The sequence below is a fragment of the Heterodontus francisci genome, chromosome 37 (genome assembly GCF_036365525.1).
Source record: "Heterodontus francisci isolate sHetFra1 chromosome 37, sHetFra1.hap1, whole genome shotgun sequence".
In the NCBI taxonomy this organism is placed as follows: Eukaryota; Metazoa; Chordata; class Chondrichthyes; order Heterodontiformes; family Heterodontidae; genus Heterodontus; species Heterodontus francisci.
In genome coordinates, this window is record NC_090407.1 from 22,281,509 (window position 1) to 22,301,949 (window position 20,441).

The 20,441-nt window shown below is 42.1% G+C and overlaps 1 protein-coding gene across 1 annotated transcript in view; it reads right to left on the reverse strand.

The window, feature by feature from the left end:
- LOC137352016 (uncharacterized) overlaps positions 1-20,441 on the reverse strand; it is a 59,739-nt gene that overhangs the window by 29,788 nt on the left and 9,510 nt on the right. The window contains exons 3-8 of the mRNA XM_068016993.1: positions 18,143-18,198; positions 5,542-5,761; positions 4,942-5,129; positions 2,836-2,970; positions 1,384-1,481; positions 1,080-1,248 (exon numbers count right to left, since the gene is read on the reverse strand). Of these exons, the coding sequence (XP_067873094.1) occupies positions 1,080-1,248; positions 1,384-1,481; positions 2,836-2,970; positions 4,942-5,129; positions 5,542-5,761; positions 18,143-18,198 (866 nt within the window). The remainder of the gene's footprint in view (positions 1-1,079; positions 1,249-1,383; positions 1,482-2,835; positions 2,971-4,941; positions 5,130-5,541; positions 5,762-18,142; positions 18,199-20,441) is intronic.

A 20,441-nucleotide genomic window follows, 5' to 3' on the forward strand; every position in this document is an offset into this window, starting at 1 on the left:
CCACATGATGACAGCAGCATCTACAGGGTTCCTCCTGCTCTCAGCCAAGCATTTCTGCTGCCCTGGGTGAAGTTTAGAGAAGGTTCGTCATCTTTTTCTCCTACATTTGTTCTCCCCACATCTCCTGAAAGCACTGACAGTTTGGTTCCCTGTGTGCTTGTTTTCCTCTGACACCTCCCTAAATGCCATCCTTCATGTGAACCTCGACTGAATCTCAGAAGACTCACTGGCCATCAAAGCTGAGCCTAATCCTGTCCTACACCAGATGTCCACACGTGGGCTTTCCAGCAGCAATCACTCAATAGTGATCAGAAACTCATTCCTGGTCCAGGGAAGCTGAGGACAGTGGTAGGATGCCTAACGTCATCCAACTGAGATTAGTTTACTCAGCACAGAATAGGGATGGAATCTGGGACCTTCTGTCCTGTCTGGTTCAACAGCTTTGATTGAGTAGATAAGGAGACACTGTTTCCAGTGACAGAAAGGCTGGTAACCAGAAGGCAAAGATTTAAGGTACTTGGCAAAAGAACCAGAGGCAACAGAAGGGGGAAAAAAATTATCCAGCAAGTTGTGATGATCTGGAATGCACTAACTGAAAGAGTAGTGGAAGCAGATTCAAGAATAACTTTCAAAGGAATAAATACTTGAAGGGCTATGGGGAAGAAGCAGGGGGGGCGAGGCTAATTGGATAGCTTTTTCAAAGAACAGGCACAGGCATGATTGGTCGAATGGCCTCCTTCTGTGCTGTATCATTCTATGGTACTATCACACCTGGAAGCTGCTTGTACACACTGAGCATTGAACTACTGTGATTCAGTTCACCTCATCCCAAACTTTTATATTTTTCTTCACTTCAGCAAATGACATCCCAGAGCTAGAATGAGTCTCACCTCACCCACTCCTTCCCCGGAAAGGAAATATTCAAAGAAGGGACTATGAGAGGAAAAAACTAGGAAAAAAATTGATACAGTAAATCAATAATTATTGTATGTTATAACTTACTGTACTGTTACAGTAAAAAATGAAAAGGAATTATTCCAATCTTGTTCAGCTCTCCCCTTCTGAGCCTAAATACTTACAGTTGCAACTGTCTGCAGTTGGCTCCTGTGAGTAGTGCACAGATTACTAGTGTTCCCTTGTTGTAAAGATGCCTAGCATTAAGCTTTGCCCACAGCCTCCTCTTCCCCACCAGTAGCCATACATCTTTTGTACACGCAGCTTGTTTCTGGGTGTGGACCTCAAGAGTAGCTGTAAGGGATTTACAGAAAACCATCCATGAATGGCCAGCGCTTAGGAGAAACTTCATTCTCACAATAAGGAGACATCAACAACTGTTCAAAAACCTCATCAAGCATCACCCTACTCTCAGGATACTATTCTCACCTGCCAGTATGCGCCTGTCCCTCTTGTTCGGTGTGCTCAGAGGCAGCTCCCCCAGTCTCTGACTACGTACAGCCTGAAGCCAGTGCATAGCTACCTTCCTGCAAAGGGGAAAAGGAGAATACTGAAGAATTATGGCTTCAATTAGAGATCCCAAAAATCACTGACTCTTTACCACCAGTGTGCCATCATTCTGGGTCAAGATATAAAAAGTCAACCTCTTTAAGACTATCACATTCTGGTGACTGTCTGTGAAGAACAAAGCTTTCACTGGAGCATGGAATTGGGCATTGCCTGTAGCTTACTTTATGGGAAAAAAAAATCATCACTTTTTGCAATACTTTCTAAGATGGTGATAGATAATCCAGAAAAATTCACTGGTTCAATTGTTTTCTGTTAACTCTCTTGTTATTTGACTCTGATATAAGAACAAGTTTGATGGAAGGTTTTGCTTACAATAACCTTTTTAAAGCCCCGTAAATATAAAATGACTAAAGAATGCACCAAGAAAGGAATCATGAGATTTGGATAACTTCATTTCATTTCTACAAAAGAGTTTAGGTAATTAATGTAATATGCTGGGTGAAGCCAAATGAAAGCCTAGCATCAAGGAATAGATGGCAGACAGGGTTAGAGAAACCTAGGACCAGGCATGGCCATGGAACAAACCTTAACATGCTGGAAACGCATAGCAGGCCAGTCAAGATCTGCAAGTTTTTATCAGCAAAAGGCCCGACCCAAAATGTTAACTTTTTTTTCTTCCCAATGTTAACAGACCTGCTGTGCATCTGCAGCTTTTATTTCAAGTTTACAACATTTACAGTTTTTCTTCTTAGTCCTCAAAATGAGATGTGCACTCTCATTTATTAATTTGGTCACTGTAGGAGGTTCCTTCCGAGTATTGCTTAGTGGATCGTACTTCTCCATCTCACAGGCCTAGGCCCTCCTCATGGCGCAGAAGATCACGATATTCTGGGTTGAGAATCAAGTGCTAGTGGCCGTCCAAGGGACGATTCCAGGTCTTTGGAAGATAACACCTCAGAGGCACTGAGAGCCTATGTGACAAGTCAAGCCTGGTCACATGCCCAAACTGTAATCAACACTTTTCAGCATTTGTGACCTTTGGGGAGGTGGGGTTGATCATTCGACCAAACAATTGGTGACGTGGTCACACCACCGAATGCCACAGATGTGGTGAAGATGGCACTGTCCACTATGTCAAATGTTGCCTGGTCCACTTGCAAGACAGCCCAAGTCTCCAATGCATACAGGTGAATTGGAGTGGTGCAAGTGTCACACAGGGGAATTGGAGTGGTGCAAGTGTCAGACAGGTGAGGTTTTGTTCAGAGCAGGAGATGTGATAACCACGCATTCTTGTGCAGGTCAATGCTTGACTCTAGCGTTGAGGTAACATTACAGTGCATGGGTGAGGTTGGGGTCTGTAGAACTCGGTACCTGACACACTCCTGAGACCACGTTTCCCGTGCTTTCCTTTCCATTCTTTTTGACTTTGTCCTCTGCATCCATTTCTGAAACACAAGGGTCTTCAGTCGGGCTGACAATTGTTCATAGATAGTGCACACTAGACACCTGAAAACAACATTCATTAGAAAACACTGTTTAATGGACCTTTAAAACCTGGGCCTGGGCATTCGATAGGAACTGAAACATTTACAAAACAGCCATTCTGTAAAGGGTTGTAAGGGAAAGGTTTCCATCATTCATAGGAACAACAGTAATTTGCCAAGATGCTGCAGGCTGCATCATTCATGGAAGTGAATGCAGCAAACAGCCACACCTCAACTTCACACACTGGATACACTTGAATGTTCGTCTCTCCACCCCTCATGTAAGAAGAACGGAGATTAAATTCTGAGGTCTTTCAAAGCATTACAATATACTGACTGCACAAAAACAGGCCATTCAGCCCAATAAGTCCTCCTCCCACCCCTCTTTGCCTAACCCCATCAATGTATTCTTTAGTTCCTTTCTCCCGCATGAGCGTATCTAGCTTCCCTTTGAATGTATTTCTGTTATTTGCCTCAACTACTAACAACTCCCTGTGGTAATGAGTTCCACATTCTAACCACTCTCTGGGTAAAGCAGTTTCTCCTGAATTCCCTATTAAATTTATTTGTAACTACCTTATATTTATGGCCTTGATATTACATTGTGTGAACACTAGATTATGAAGCAATGCTAGAAAATGTTGTAATGCTAATATTCAGAGTACAATTTCAAGGTTCTGGTGATTATCTGAGAGCCAGGATCCCAGTATTAGGGCACAAGTTCCCACTGCAGTTCCCCGGAATGTAAGCTCCTATTTCAACAAAGATTGAAGAGGGTGCAGAGTGGAAGTGAGACCTTCTTTGCCACAGGGAAGGGAACAACTGGCAACAAATACAACCTGTCAGCAGCAGTATACAAAGCAGCACTGACAGCCTGCGAATGGCATACTCATTCAGCTTCACAGCATCAGAATCATGGAGATATGAATCTAAACTTGGCCTAAAGCATGAGTTTAAAAAGCACGGAGATGTTATTCGTTCAAACACCACTGTTTCAGGCACACTTGCAGGGAGAGTTAACACTGAACATCCTGTACATTGCTTCCTGCTCTATTAATAAAATCTCCTTCTTCCAAGCAACAAATACATGGTGGAAAAGAATTTGTCCCAGTCCATACTACAGAATTCTCCCGGCATGTTCTCTGGTCTGTGTTTGGTGAACATGACCCTTGACAGCAGCACTTGCCTGCAAACCAGCTCCAACCTCGGTACCTTTAAATGACTCAGTGTCAGATTCAAGCTGCACTCACACTCAAAAGACACAGACAGGACACAGTACCTGACCAACACAGGCTCAAATAGACACTGCATGGAAAAAACTGGATGAACAAGCATAGCACAGAGCAAAGGATCCGACAGAGAGCTGTGTACGCTGCACCAAGTGCATGAATCCATTAGTGTCAGACCAACAACCCCTTCAGGGTCTGAAGCTGGAAAAAAGCTTTTCATCAAGCAGGAGATGAATGAGGACAAATCTCAAGAAGTCAGATCCCTGCCGGGGGCCACACTTTAAAGCAGTTTATACATAGTCAAGACTGATTACTGACACACCTACACTGCATGAGGGAGAAGGACAATCCTCAGTTGAGCAGCACCAGCTGGCTCTATATTATTTACATAATTCATGTTCTCTGGCTACATTCACAGTTCCCCTGAAATCTGCACCATCTCTTAATACTGATATATGTGAATTTCAGCTTAGTTTCTATATATGAAATCATGCAGCTAGCATCCCAAAAGATTTCACACACATGGTACACAGTAAGCTGCAATGGGTCAATGGCAAGATATATCTCACGTCACAATTCAGCATCCCTCAATGATCCTGTGGGTACCTACTCTGCCTGATGTGGTACTGAATTTCACAAGGAGGAGGAAGGTTCTAGGATCAATTCTATGCCCTGCAGCATGAGGTCAATTGTAAAATCCTTGTACTAAGTTTAAAGTACATCAACTGTCTTTGCACTATTGTAGTATCAATGTTCACACTTACTGCCCCTGCAAACTGGCCAAGCTCAATGATTGTCCAGGCTCTTGTTGACTCCTCCAAGGTCTGAAAATTTTAGTCCCACTCGGCTGCAGTGTGACCGACTTCCTCAGGTGAATAGCACAGGATTTTCCAACTGTTTTCGGAGCTCCTGCCACCAGCTGACACTGGCTGGGACTGCCTGCATCTCTCCACTGTTCAGGGGAGGGGGTAAAGATAAAATTCACAACATAACCATCTTCACAAAGTTACTTTAAAGAGAAAATGTGCGCAAAACGTTTTATTTCAAACTTTTAATGTTGCAGGAAAGCAGCTGCAAATATGTCTCCATTGTAACTAACACATTTTTGGGGTTTCTTTACTCTTTTTATTAATTTCACGTAGTTTCAGCTTCTGTGTTTCAAATTACTCTCATAGATGAATCCTAACTTTCTATGCCCAAGGAAACATTTTCACTTGCTGTTATCCAGGTAAATGTGTAGCTGCCCAAGGAACAAACAGAAAACCCTGTACGATGATCTCAGCTACGGCTTTTATCCTTTTTTCACCAGGAGTAAAATTCTGCCCACTTTTCAATTGTGTGATTCGACTGATTGCTCTACTCACTCGCTTAAAGAAATGAGCCAGGAGCCTTGTGCATTGCCTTCTCTCCAGAAATTCCTCCTGAATCTGCGTCAGTTGTACAGCCCAGTGCAGTGCATGCAGTCCCTTCCTCAGCAACTGATGTTCCTGCAAAGAGATAGCCACAGTGTAGCGCTGTTGCACAAAGCAGTGCCAGGCACAGAGACACTGTGACAAAAGTCTCTGGTGATACAGCGTCAGGTACCTGAAACAAAGAAATTACAGAGAGTCTGTTATGAACCACATATAGCCACATGGTCAAGTTTCTTAATACCAGAAAACAAAAAAAATTGGAGAAACTTAAAGGACTAAAATCTGACAAATCCCCAGCATCTGATGGCCTACATCCTAGGGTTCTAAAAGAGATAGCTACAGAGATAGTGAATGCGGTGGTTATGATTTTCCAAAATTCCCTAGATATAGAATGGTCCCAACAGACTGGAAGTTAACATTTGCAACACTGCTATTAAAGAAAGGTGGGAGCAAGAAAATAGGGAACTACAGGCCAGTTAACCTGACATCAATCATTGGGAAAAATGCTGGAATCTGTTATTAATGAAGTCTTAACAATGCACTTAGAAAATTATAGTATGATCAGACAAAGTCAACATAGTTTTACAAAAGGGAAATCATGTTTGACAAATTTATTAGAGCTTTTTGATGATGTAACTAGTGGGTTGATAAGGGGGAGCCAATAGATGTAGTATACTTGGATTTCCAAAAGGTATTTGATAAGATGCCACACAAAAGGTTAATACGCAAAGGCTCATGGAGTTGGGGGTAATATATTAGCATGGATAGAGGATTGGTTAATGGATAGGAAGCAAAGTGTGGGGATAAGCAGGGCATTTTCAAGTTGGCAGGCTATGACTAGTGGAGTGCCACAAGGATCCGTGCTGAGGCCTCAGCTATTTACAATCTATATTAATGACTGAGATGAAGAGACCAAGAGTAATGTACCTAGGTTTGCTGACGATACAAAGCTAGGTGGGAATTTAAGCTGTAAGGAGGACACAAAGTGCCTGTGAAGAGATATGGACAAGTTGAGTGGGCAACAAGGTGACAGTGTATCGTGTGGCACAGTGTGAATTTATTCACTTTGGTATTAAGAATAGAAAAGCAAAATATTTTTTTTAAAGGTGTGAATCTTGTAAATATCGATGTTCCAAGGGACTTGGGTGTGCTCATGCGAGGAACAGAGAAAGTTAGCATGCAGGTACAAAAAGAAAATAGGAAGGCAAATTGCATGTTGGCCTTTATTGCAAAAAGATTGAAATACAAAAATAAGGAGGTCTCATTACAATTGTGCAGGGCTTTCGTGAGACCACACATGGAGTACTGTGCAAAGTGTTGGTCTCCATATCTAAGGAAGAATATACTTGACTTGGAGGCAGTACAGCAAAAGCTCAGTATATTGGTTTCTGGGATGAGAGGGTTGTCCTATGATGAGAGGCTGAGTAAATTGGGCCTATACAATCTGGAGTTTAAAAGAATGGGAGGCAATCCAATTGAAACACATAAAATTCTTAAGGGGCTTGATCAGGTAGATATTGAGAAAATGTTTCCCCTGGCTGGTGAATCTGGAACACAAGGTCACAGTCTCAGGATAAGGGGTCAGCCATTTAGGACTGAGATAAGGAGAAATTGCTCACTCAAAGGGTTGTGAATCTTTGGAATTCTCTACCCCAGCGCACCATGGATACTCAGTCATTGAGTATATCCAAGACAGAAGTCAATAAATTTTTGGGTAGTAAGGGAATCAAGGGATATGGGGATAATGTGGGTAGATGGAGTTGAGATAGAAGATCAACCATGATCTTGTTGAATGGCAGAGCAGGCTCAAAGTGCTAAATGGCCTACTCTTGCTCTTATTTCTTATGTCCTTATGTTCTCCCCTCCTCTCCTGTAGGCATTGACTCACTGGAGTTCAGGTCTTCTCCTTCCCTGACGTCGCTGACTCTCACTGGGGTTCAGATTCCCCCCCACCCCTGAAGGAGCTGAGTTTCAGGCAGGGTGCATCACAGCCGAGTACAATCCTAGCTTAGACATGCGGAAGTGAAATGTAGCATTCCTGTCATCCTGACTGAGATCAGCCAGCTCAGCACAGAGATGGAATCTGTAATGTTTACTCTGTGTAGTCCTGTGCTACATCAACTGGTGTCTTTAAGCAGAACTGCTGCACAATTTCGACATAAGGCCATAACATATATGGAATACTAAACAGAGCAGAATGCATCTATAATCAAACCATAGTAGTTATTACTTTTTGATCCGCAAATTCAAATACTGAGCTTTTGACTAAATCAGATCATTAAAGTTGGTATCCAGACATGGGAGAGATGCTGATCCCATCTCCACTGAACCTGATAACAGGAGTGAGACTAACCTACCAATGGCGGGTCTTTAAAGGACAGGACACCTGATCAGGTCCCTGGCAAGTTGGTTTATGAGCTTCCTCTCAGACAGGAGATGTCTCATCGATTTAATGTAATGGCGCTTACTGAGAAGGGTACCTCACATGAACGTACTCTCCCCTCATTCCCTCCTAACATTGGCTCTTCTTTAACGAGAGTTGAGCAGCAACCTCTGCAGCTTGGCACATGACCTGACACTCAGTTTTACCAGCGGAAAAGCACCAGTCGGTGTTCGTAGCTAGTTATTACACTTATCTTGTCAGTCATTTGGATGCATCTTAAAAATCCTCATGATTTTTAGAAACATTAAACATTTAATGCAACTTTGAACAGCGCCAGTTTAAGCTTGCTAAAGGGAAATAGAAAAGTAATTGTATTTCTATTTAAACCATGTGCCACTTGCAAATTCATTTAATATATTTTTCAGAAATGTAATGAACCTAGATGATGAATCTTCTCCTCAATGCAAAGGGAATTATAGCCCAAACAAAATCTAGACTAACTGGGAAGGTAGTAAGATTTTGAGGTACTCCATTATAGTCAAGATTTTCTGCCACTTACATTCCACTTTCCTTATCCACACAAATCTATCATAATCAGAAAGATTTATTCTACATCAGGCTACACCTAACCCGCTGAGCCCCATCTGTGCTCATCTCCATAGAAACACAAAAGTACAAGAGACACCCCACTGACCCTCTGTGTTGTTACAGCGGGAACCAGACAAAGAACAACATCAGTTTCTGCAAATGCTCCATTGAACAGGAACATTTAACCATCTCCAACTGAGATGGGAATGAAATGCCGACTAAATCATCCATCAAATGCTGCTCAGTGTTCACCCAAACTCTTAATTTTTAAGATACACTGCAACAATTCGCCAAGGCTTCTTTGACAGCACCTCCCAAACCTGCGACCTCTACCATCTGGAGGGACAAGGGCAGCTGACGCATGGGACAACACCACATCCAAGATCCCCTCCAAGTTACATACCATCCTGACTTAGGAATATACCACCATTCTTTCATCATCGCTTGGTCAAAATCCTGGTACTTCCTCCCCAACAGCACTGTGGGAGTACCTCCACTACACAGACTGCAAAGGCTCAAGAAGGCGATTCACCACCACCTCCCCAAGGGCAATTTGGGATGGGCAATAAATGCTTGCCTTGCTAGTGACGTTCAGATGCCGTGAATGATTAAAATGTAGTCAACACACATGCCCTCAAATGTCATTTGCAAAAGGGGCCTTATGCATGTGACTTTGGTTCTGGCAACATAGAGCTGATATTCACCAACCTGAAATTTTAAGTGCTCATGTGTACATCAAGCGTTGTTTTTTTGTCCTCCAAACTGGGGAGTATGCAGAGAGATTTCTCATCACCAGGGCAGAGTCACTGTCCCTAACACTCCCAACAGACATTATAACAAATACTAACAACCATGATGCAGCTTTTTCTAACGGTACATAAAGAAGGTTGAGAAAGTGGTTAAAAATAAATATAGGATCCTGGGCTTTATAAACAGAGGCATAGAGTACAAAAGCAAGGAAGTTCTGGTGAACCTTTATAAAACACTGGTTTGGCCTCAACTGGAGTATTGTGTACAATTCTGGGCACCACGCTTTAGGAAGGACGTGAAGATTTTTGAGAGGTTTCAGAAAAGCTTTACGAGAATGTTTCCAGCCGTGAGGGACTTCAGTTCGAGATAGATTGGAGAAGCTGGGGTTGTTCTCCCTAGTGAAAAAAAAAGATTAAGAGGACAGTTGATAGACGTGTTCAAAATCATGAACGATAGATCACAGAGTAGATAGGGAGAAGCTGTGTTCCCGTTGGCGGACATTAATTTAAGGTGATTGGCAAAAGAAGCAACAGCAACAAAAGGAAAAAAACTGTTTTACGCAGCGAGTAGTTAGGATCTGGAAAACACTACCTGACAGCGTGGTGGAGGCAGATTCAATTATGGCTTTCAAAATGGAATTGAATAAGAACCTAAAGAGAAATAATTTGCAGGCAACAGGAAAAGGACAGGGGAAATGGGACTGGCTGAGTTGCTCCTGCAGAGGGCCAGCACAGACAAGACAGGTCGAATGGCCTCCTTCTGTACTGTATCCATTCTATGATTTTAAGTGAAAGTCACCCCTCCTAAAGAGACAATCCTAATTGATAAACTTCTCAACGTTTAACCAGTTTTTAACCACCCGCCTCTATCTCTTTTTCTCCCTTCCTCTCAAAGTTCTGCCTCTTGTTAAGGTATGGCTTCACAGAATCACAGAATAATACAGTGCAGAAGAGGCCCTTCGGCCCATCGAGTCTGCACCGATGCATTAAAGACACCTGACCTGTCTACCTAATCCCATTTGCCAGCACTTGGCCCATAGCCTTGAATGTTATGACGTGCCAAGTGCTCATCCAGATACATTTTAAAGGATGTGAAGTTACCCGCCTCTACCACCCTCCCAGGCAGGGCATTCCAGACCGCTTCAGGGAATTGTGCACATTCATACCTACCTATTCATCCAGGGGCATCACAGTCAGCCTGATTCTGTCCTTAACCAACATCCATGCATGCATTTTCCAGCAGAAGTCACTGGATATGGATCAGCAGGGATACCCCTGATGACGTTCCATCTTGCTAACCCAGGAATGCTGAGACCAATGTTAACACCACACTTACTGCCTATGCTACAATAGGCTCATCCATTGCACAGTGTTGTGAGGAATAAGATAATCCATCTCAGGTGTTTGATATCTGAGACTGGAGGAGGAGCTTGCAGGTGTCAGAGGGCAAAGTTAGTGGCTCATTAAACCTTGCAGTCTGGGAACAGAGCATGGGGTGAAAGGTAATTAGTGAGCTGAGAGAAAAATAATAAGGAAAGGAGAACCAATATAATTCAACTTTCTCACTCATTCTCTCCTCCACACATAGCCTCTGATTTGCAAGAAGCCTGCTTGCAAGGGTTGGGGCTCTGCAATTAGACTCAGAGCAGTATCACTGTACACACTTGGGGTCCCTCTGTCTTGGCTTTGCTAGCCTGCAGTAGGCTTTCTGCATCTACATAAGTTGGATGTGCCCTCTGGGGAGACAGTATGCACGCCTCATTGGACAAATAGAACATTAAGGTAGGTGTAAATATTTCAGAATCTTGGTGCTGAGTTTCCACATGAGTCAGACATCTGGCTCCCCAAAAGAAAACTTGAGCAAAACTGTACAGCAGTTGCACTAAACCAGACTGTGGCATCTCCCTCTATATCTCTCCCATCCCTCATTCAGTAAAGGCTTGAGCCATCCTATCTATGCTGCACAACCAAACTGATAGCACAGGACCCATATGATGCCCTGTCATGGTCCCTATTTCCATCCACCTCCCCCAGCTGTTTGAATGCACATCCGATAATTAACTGCTACAAGCTGTCTGCTTCCACCACCCTTTCAGGCACTGCATTCCAGATCATAACTCACTGCATAAATTTTTTTCCTCATGACACCTCTGATTCTTTTGTTTATCACCTTAAATCTGGTTATCGACCCGGCTGCCACTGGAAAAGTTTCTCCTTACTTAATCTATCAAAACCCTTCATGATTTTCAACACCTCTATTAAATCTCCTCTTAACTTTCTCTGTTCTAAGGGGAACAACCACAGTTTCTCTAGTCTCTGCACATAACTGAAGTATTTAATCCCTGGTACCATTATCGTAACTCTCATCTGTACTCTCTCTAAGGCCTTGATATCCTTCCTGAGCATGGTGCCCAGAATTGAACACAATACACCAGCTGGGGCCTGATCAGCGTTTGAGAGAGGTTTGGAAGATAATAAGTGAAACAAATCAGGTTTGAAAGAAAATTGTATTACATTACACCCTTGTAACTACTTAACAGGAGCAAATGCTGAATTTAATTAGAAAAACTTCTCGCCAAATTAATGCCGTTTCAATCCCTCATGAGCTGACGGAAATTAACACTTGATAATTAAACTTTTAAAAAATCGGTTATTATCTTTCAAACACAAACTCCAATTTGCCATCTGTGACTCACTTTGAAATTCATAAGTGTAGCAACCTGAACTTACATTAATTAGGCCTTTGTGATGTCTGTTTTGACAGCCCAAAATTAAATCTTACAAAATCACAAAAGAACTACTAAGACTATGTAGAATGTAGATAAGTTAATTAATTTATAATGTAATTTGCAAACGCACTTGGGTTTGTAATCTACTGAATAAACACTTGATAGAATTGTACAGATTCTTCCCCTAGTGATGTATGAAGTCGGTGTTGTTTGGGTTGATTGTTTGCAACATTATTTACCACACAGGGACAGTGCTGTACAAGTACTGCAATAAATCACAGCCCATGCAGGCCTTGGGACATTTCCTCCCCCACCCCCCAAACAGCCACACTCTCACTAAGGCACCGACAAATCACAGCGTCAACTGGATAGGTTCCTATACTTTAAACACTGACTGAACCGAAATTCTAATCACTGGTAGTGACCCAAACACAAACCAGAGTCAATAACAGTGGCATCTAAATCTGGGGCCTTCTCACTGGGAAGGTAAAAGCCATGCATCTGATTTCATGAAAGAAACTGCTGCCAACAGTTACCAAGCCTGACAGTGTGAGGAAGCTGGATTAACATCAGTTCAGATACAATCAGTGACAAAGGCCACTGGAGGAGGGATTGCTAAACTGGACAGAGCAAGGGAATTGGTTTAACCTCAGTATAGATACAGTCAGGAACACAAAAAGCTTCTGTGTTCCTGTCATTACAATTGGGTATTGTTAACTCAGCTCCCTACTAAATTGCAGTCAGTGACTTCTCCGAGCTAGCTCCACTGAGATGTACTAATCAGCTGTTTAAACAAAAATATTTACAAAAAAATCAATAGTTAAAGAATTTTTCATAGAATTTGTAGATTTTTTTCCAGAATTAGTTCCTAAAAGAGTCCATGGATCTGAGTCAATATTTGGTTCTCTGGGCAGTTCTGCTGTTAACTTGTTGGTAGATAATGAACATGGATACAATAAAGGCTGTTGAACAAAGGCTCTAATTTCAGAGCCACTGCAAAATATTACTCTGCACATAATCTGTATTGATAATTCAGTGCAGGTACAAAGGTAGTAGCTCATGAATGAACACAGCTCAAGACAGAGTGAGAGCTTGGGCATTTGGCAAGTGTGGGAACTCGGTGCAGTACGGGAGGAAGTGCTATTCTGACAGAGCTGAAGCCCGGAAGTATTAATTAGGTGGGCAGGCAGGCGAGAGCATACCAGAAATAGGGGGTAACCTAGAGACAGTGGTGTGAGTTTGAAGAGCTAGGGGGTGAGTCTGTGGGTTCAGAGCATTCTAAAGAAAATTAAACTGCGACGTTAACAGGAAAGAAGGTAAGCGATTGGTTGGTGAGTTTTTTCTCTCATCTAAACTAGGGAATTTTAATCAGGGTAAGTATAAAATTTATTGAAATAACAAGAATATAAGCAAAAGTAGGACTAGAGACATTAATTAACATATAATTAAGAATATAATTAATTAGTTAATTAAAACACAATCAGGATGGCAGGGAAAGTGATGTGTTGCCGCTGTAGTCTATGTGAGAGCTGGTGGAGACCAGTGTGATCCATGTCACCCACATCTGAAGTACGTGTCTACGGCCCAAGGAACTTCGGCTCAGAGTTAATGAACTAGAAGTCGAGCTTCGGACACTGCGATGCATCAGTGAGGGGGAAAGTTACCTGGACACTTTGTTCCAGAAGGCAGTCACACCCCTTAGGCTAGGGTCTTCTGATTTGATCCGTGCCTAGGGACAGGAGAATGTGACTGCGAGTGATGCAGGTATGGGGATCGAGAAGGTAGAAGTGAAAGAGCTTCAGCCCTTGCAAATCTTCGCCAGGTTCAAGGTTCTTCCAGCATGTACGGACGAGAGTGGGTGCTGCTGGGTGGATGAGCGTGGTGCAGGGAGCCATTCAAATGGGGAGAGTAAACAAAAATGTAGTGGTAGTAGGGGACAGATAATTACGGGGAATAGATGCAGTTCTCTGCAGCCAAGAGCATGAGTCCAGAAGGCTGTGTTGCCTACCTGGTGCTAGGTTTAGGACACTTGCACGGGGCTGGAGAGAAACTTGCAGTGGGAGGGGGAGGATCCAGTTGTCATGGTCCATGTGGGTATGAAAGACATAGATAAGACTAGGAAAGAGGTTCTGCATAGGGATTATGAGCAGCTAGGAGCCAAATTAAAAGCAGAACCACAAGGTAATAATTTCTGGCTTACTAACTGAGTCACGAGCGAATTGGCATAAATAAGATTAGAGTGTTGGCTGCGTGGCTGAAAGATTGGTGTGAGAGAAATGGGTTTCGATTCATGGGGTACTGGCACTAGTATTGGGAAAAGTGGGAGTTGTACCATTGGGATGGTCTTCACCTGAACCGTGCTGGGACCAGTGTTCTGGTGAGTCATATAACTAGGGTGATAACGAGAGCTTTAAACTAAATAGTGGGGGGGGGGGGGGGGGAGGGATCATGTGAGGGGAGATGTGATAAATTAAAGAGAAAGGACAAGGCAATAGAGCAGGGTAACAATATGGGTAATGAAAACCAGAGTGTGGCAGGAAGGCACACAGCGTATACACTGAAGAGTGCACCAGTAGATAAAGCCAGAGTTTGCAAGAATGGTAAAAAGACAAAATTAAAGGCCCAGCATTCATAGCAAAACAGATGAATTGACAGCACAAATAGAAACAAATATGTATGACCTGATAGCCATTTCAGGGACGTGGTTGTGAGGTGACCAAGGCTGGGACCTAAATATTCAAGGGTATTTGACATTTCAAAAGGACAGGAAGCTAGGAGAAGATGGTGGGGTAGGTCTGTTAATTAAGGATGACATTAGTACAGTAGTAAGAGATGATCTTAGTTCAGAAGATCAAGATGTAGAATCAATTTGGGTAGCAATAAGAAATAGCAAAGGAAAGATGTCACTTGTGGGAGTAGTTTATAGGCCCCCTAACAGTAGCTACACTGTAGGACAGAGTATACAGGAAGAAATAATGCGGGCTTGTAAGAAAGTGATTTTAATCTTCATAGAGATTGGACAAATCAGATTGTCAAAGGTAGCCTGGAAGATGAATTCATAGAATGTATTCGGGACAATTTCTTAGTGCCAACCAGGGAGCAGGCTATTTTAGACCTGGTAATGTGCAATGACACTGGATTAATTAATGACCTCATAGTAAAAGAGCCTCTAGGCAACATCATAACATGATAGAATTTCACATTCAGTTTGAGGGTGAGAAGTGTGGGTCTAAGACTAGTGTTTTAAACTTAAATAAAGGCAATTACAAGGGTATGAGGACAGAGTTAGCTGAAGTGAACTGGGAAAATAGATTAAAAGGTAGGACAGTAGAGAAGCAGTGGCAGTCATTTAAGGAGATATTTCATAACTCACAGCAAAGATAAGTTCCATTGAGAAAGACTCTATGAGAAGGATGCATCATCCATAGCTAACTAAGAAAGTTAAGGATAGTATCAAATTCAAAGAAAAAGTTTACAAAACTGCAAGTGGTAGGTCAGAAGATAGGACAGACTTTAGAAACGAGCAATGAATGACGAAAAAAATAATGAGGGAAAAATTAGAGTTTGAGAGAAATCTAGCTAGAAATATAAAAACAGATAGTAAGAGTTTCTATAAGTATTTGAAAAGGAAAAGAGTAACTAGTCCCTTAGAGGGCGAGACTGGGGGAATTAATAATGGGAACAAGGAAATGGTGGCAGCATTGACAGGTATTTTTTGTCTGTCTTCACTGTAGAGGACTGAAAAAGATACCAAGTGAGGGAGGAACTTAAAACAATCACAATCAGTAGGGAAAAGTTACTGAAAAAACTATTGGAACTAAAGTCTGACAGGTCCCTTCAAAGAAGTGGCTGCAGAGATAGTAGATGCATTGATTGTGATCTTCCAAAATTCCCTAGATTCTAGAAATGACCCAGTGGATTGGATAATCACAAATGTAACAGCTCTATTCAAGAAAGGAGAGACAGAAAGCAAGAAACTATAGATCAGTTAGCCTAAAATCTGTCATAGGGAAAATGCTAGAATCCATTATTAAGGAGGTAATAGCAGGACATTTAGAAAACCATAATACAATCAGGCAGAGCCAATATGGTTTTGTGAAAGGGAAATTATGTTTGACTAACTTAGTAGAGTTCTTTGAGGAAGTAACAAGCAAGGTGGATAAAGGCATTAGATAAGGTGCCACATCAAAGGTTGCTACAGAAAATATGAACTCATGGTGTAGGGGATAACATATTAGCATGGTCAGAGGATTGGTTAGCTAACAGAAAGCAGAGAGTAGGGATAAATGGGGCATTTTCGGGTTTGCAAGCCATTATTAGTGGAGTGCCACAGGGATCAGGCTGGGGCCTCAGCTATTTACAATCAATGTTAATGATTTGGATGAAGGGACCGAATGTATGGTAGCTAAATGTGCTGATGACACAAAGATAGGTAGGAAAGTAAGCAGTCAAGAGGACATAAAGAGTCTACTGACAGAATTAGATAGGTTAAGTGAGTGGGCAAAAATTTGGTACATAGAGTACAATATGAGAAAATGTGAACTTGTCCACTTTGGCACGAAGAATAGAAAAGCAGTATATTATTTGAATGGAGAGAGACTGCAGAACTCTACGGTACAGAAGGATCTGGGTGTCCTGGTACATGATTCACAAAAAATTCGTATGCAGGTACAGTAAGTGATTAAGAAGGCAAATGGAATGTTGCCATTTATTGCAAGGGCAATTGAGTATAAAAGTAGGGAAGTGTTGCTACAGCTGTACTGGGCCTTAGACCGCATCTGGAATACTGCATACAGTTTTGATCTCCTTGCTTAAGAAAGGATATAATTACATTAGAAGTAGTTCAGAGAAGGTTCGCTCAACTGATTGCTGGGATGAAGGGGTTATCTTAGAGGAAAAATTGACCAGGTTGGACCTATCCCCATTGGAGTTTAGAAGAATGACAGCTGATCTTATTGAAACATATAAGATCCTGAGGGGATTTGACAGGGTGGATGCTGAGGATGCATCCCTTTGTGGGGGAGTCTAGAACTAGGGGACACAGTTTAAAATTAGGGGCCTCCTATTTAAGACTGAAAAATGTTTTCTCTCAGACAGCAATGGAGGCTGGGTCATTGAATATATTCAAGGCTGAGTAAGATAGATTTTTGATAGACAAGGGCGTCAAGGGTTATGGACAGCGTTTGAGGCCACAATCAGATTAGCCATGATCTTATCAAATGGCAGAGCAGGCTCGAGGGGCCAAATGGTCTACTCCTGCTCCTTATTCTTGTGTTCAGTACTGAGGGAGTCCTGCACTGTTGGAGATGCTTTTTTTTAAATGAGATATTAAACCAAGGATCTCTAATCATGATTCTAGTCAAAGGTGAGCAGTACCCTGGCCAAACTCAGATGATTTGGTCATTTATTGCATTGCTGTTTATGGAACTTTGCTGTTTGAAATTGCATTCTAACAGTGTTGAGCTTCAATAAAGGACTTCAAAAGCTGTGAAGCACTTTGAAACATCCAATGGTTGTGAAAAGCGCAAAGTAAACGCAAGTTCTTCCTTTCTTGGATATGGAGTAGGCCATTCAGCCCCTCAAGTCATTCAATGAGATCCATGGCTAATCTGTATCTTAACTCCTCCACATCCCTTGGCTCCATATCATTCATAGCAAGGCTAACATTCCATTAACCATTTGACTAGTCATTTCCTTCCAATTCAAGTACATAACTATTGGCCCTACTCCCTCTTTTCTAACTTCTAATCAATCACCTAAGCAAGTCAATAATTTGCCTTCAATTCCACGAGCTTTAATTTTAGCTAACAGTCTCTTATGTGGAACCTTATTGAATATCTCAAGTCTGTATTATACAATTTATGTAGCTTTTAAAAAGGAGTGCACTGCACAACATCCAAGATGTTTCTACATAGTTCTTTTGAAGCACCATTTCCAGCCTACTGTTACAGGCGATGCTGCAATTCTGTTTCCGGCGATGCTGCAATTCTGTTTCCAGACTCCTGTTCATTTTGTTTCGTCTGTGTTACTGGTGACTGAAACAATGTGAAACCCTGTCAAACAGCTTCAAATATCTTTAAACCACTCCCCGCACACTGCTGTACCTTTCCACTGGTTGCTTTGTCCTACCATCCAAAGGAAATCCTCGAGGCTCTCTACTCTGTCAAACAAAAGAAACCAAATTAAGCTGTTCAACAGTTTGAGACAAAGCCACATTTACATGTGTTATGTCAAGATCACAAATATTTGCAAATATTATAGCACACATTTCATGAGCACCAACACATCAGACAGGCAACCACTTCCATTCACCCTCTTTTTTCTGTCAGTTTTCTTCCTGTAAAGACAAACATTTTTATCTTTTAATTTAAAAAATGTTTTTGTGCAGAGCCATTTCATCTGTGGCTAAATTTGAGCACTTTATACTGATTATTAATTTGCTGCTAGATGTATATTTAAGAGTTAAAGACCTAATGTCATTGCATTTTCCACGTTACGTTTTTGTGTTTAACAGCACTAAGTATACGGTCAGACCTCAAGGTGTTTTCCAAGTGTATTAATGCTAATAACGTTGCCTGTTTGATGGCACTGCAACTGTTCAGCAGCCAGGCTATGCATCTTCCACTCACACACTATGTAACCCAAGTCTCATATAGTGACTCAGACAAAACATACAGTCTGCAATTCAGCTTATAAACTTTAGTTAGCTCTAAACTTCAAGATCTTAAACCCAATTAAAACATTTGGGCATCATTTAGGGGCCTGGGACATTCACTTGTTCTATAAGCTAACACCTCCATTGCTCCATTTAGTAAGAAGTGTACAAATCTATTCTGGTTCAGTATTGAAATACTTACTGCGCCCATGTTTCTTAGGTGTAAACATAAAAAAATCCCCCATCAAATTCATATCTCTACTTCATAGACTTTGCCATTCTGCTTTCTCCATCAATCAAGGTGGATAATTGTATTCAATTCTGGGCGCCACACCTTAAAGAGGGTGCAGAGGAAGTTTACAAGAATGGTACCAAGAACCCAGGACTTCAGTTATGTGGAGAGACTGGAGAAGGTGGGATTGCTCTCCTTAGAGCAGAAAAGGTTAAGGGTAGATTTAATAAAGATATTCAAAATCATGAAGGGCTTTGATAGAGTAAATAAGCAGAAACTGTTTCTAGCAGCAGAAGGGTCAGTAGCCAGAGGACACAGATTTAAACTAATTGGCAAAAGAACCAGAGGTGACATGAATTTTTTTTCCACAGTGGGTTATGATGATCTGGACTGCACTGCCTTAAAGGGTGCTAGAAGCAGATTCAACAGCAACCTTCAAAAGGGAATTGGATAAATGTTTGAAGGGGAAAAAATTGCAGTGCTGTGTGGGGGGGGGGGGGGGGGGAGAAGAGCTCGGGAGTCAGCTGTTAAATGTATATTGTGTTTAATTGTGTGCAGGTGGTGGGCATTTACTGGGATTTCACTTAAGCACATATAAAGAGATGCTTATTGAAACTGTGCGTGCTTCAGTTAGGAGGTATATGCTTATAATGTTTAACTCTATATTAAAAAAAAGTAAGACTGAGTAAAGATCAGCTCCAGAACTACCCTTCACCAGCTACCTTTCTGGATCAAAACACTGAGCCCACCGACCATGCCTGCTCTCTGCTTTGCTCGATGAGCTCTAGATGTTTTCTCAAATTTGGCTTCCAAATTCCTGGACATCAAGACTACTCTTCTGCACTAGACTACACTGTAAGACTCAGCTGCTCTGCCTCTATCTTGAAGTAGTTTTGATCAGTTTATGCCCTCTCTGAGCTCATCTTGTCCTCCTGCTCCCTTGATCCCATTCCCACTACTGCTGACCACCCAGCTTCCCCTCCTGGTCCCCATGTTAGCCGGTATTATGAATGGTTTTCTCTTCAGGTGTTGTCCCTCTCTCCTTTAAATCTGCTGTCATCACCCCTCCTCAAAAAACCATCCCTTGAACCCACCACCCTTGCAAACTACTATCCCATCTCCAACCTCCTTGTCCTCTCCAAAGTCCTTGGACACGTTGTCACCTCCCAAATCCATTCCCATCTTTCCCGGAACTCCATGTTTGAATCCCTCTAATCTGGTTTCCGTCCCTGCCACAGTACCAAAACAGCTCTTACCAAACTCATAAATGACATCCTATGTGACTGACAAAAGTAAATTTTTCTTCCTCGTCCTTCCCAACCTGTCTGCAGCCTTTGACATTGTGACCACACCATCCTCCTCCAATGCCTCTCCACTGTCGTCCAGCTGGGTAGGACTGCTCTCACCTAGTTCCTTTCTTATCTATATAATCATAGCCAGAGAATCATTTGCAATGGCTTCTCTTCCTGCTCCCACATCATTACCTCTGCTGTCCCCAAGAATCTATTCTTGGCCC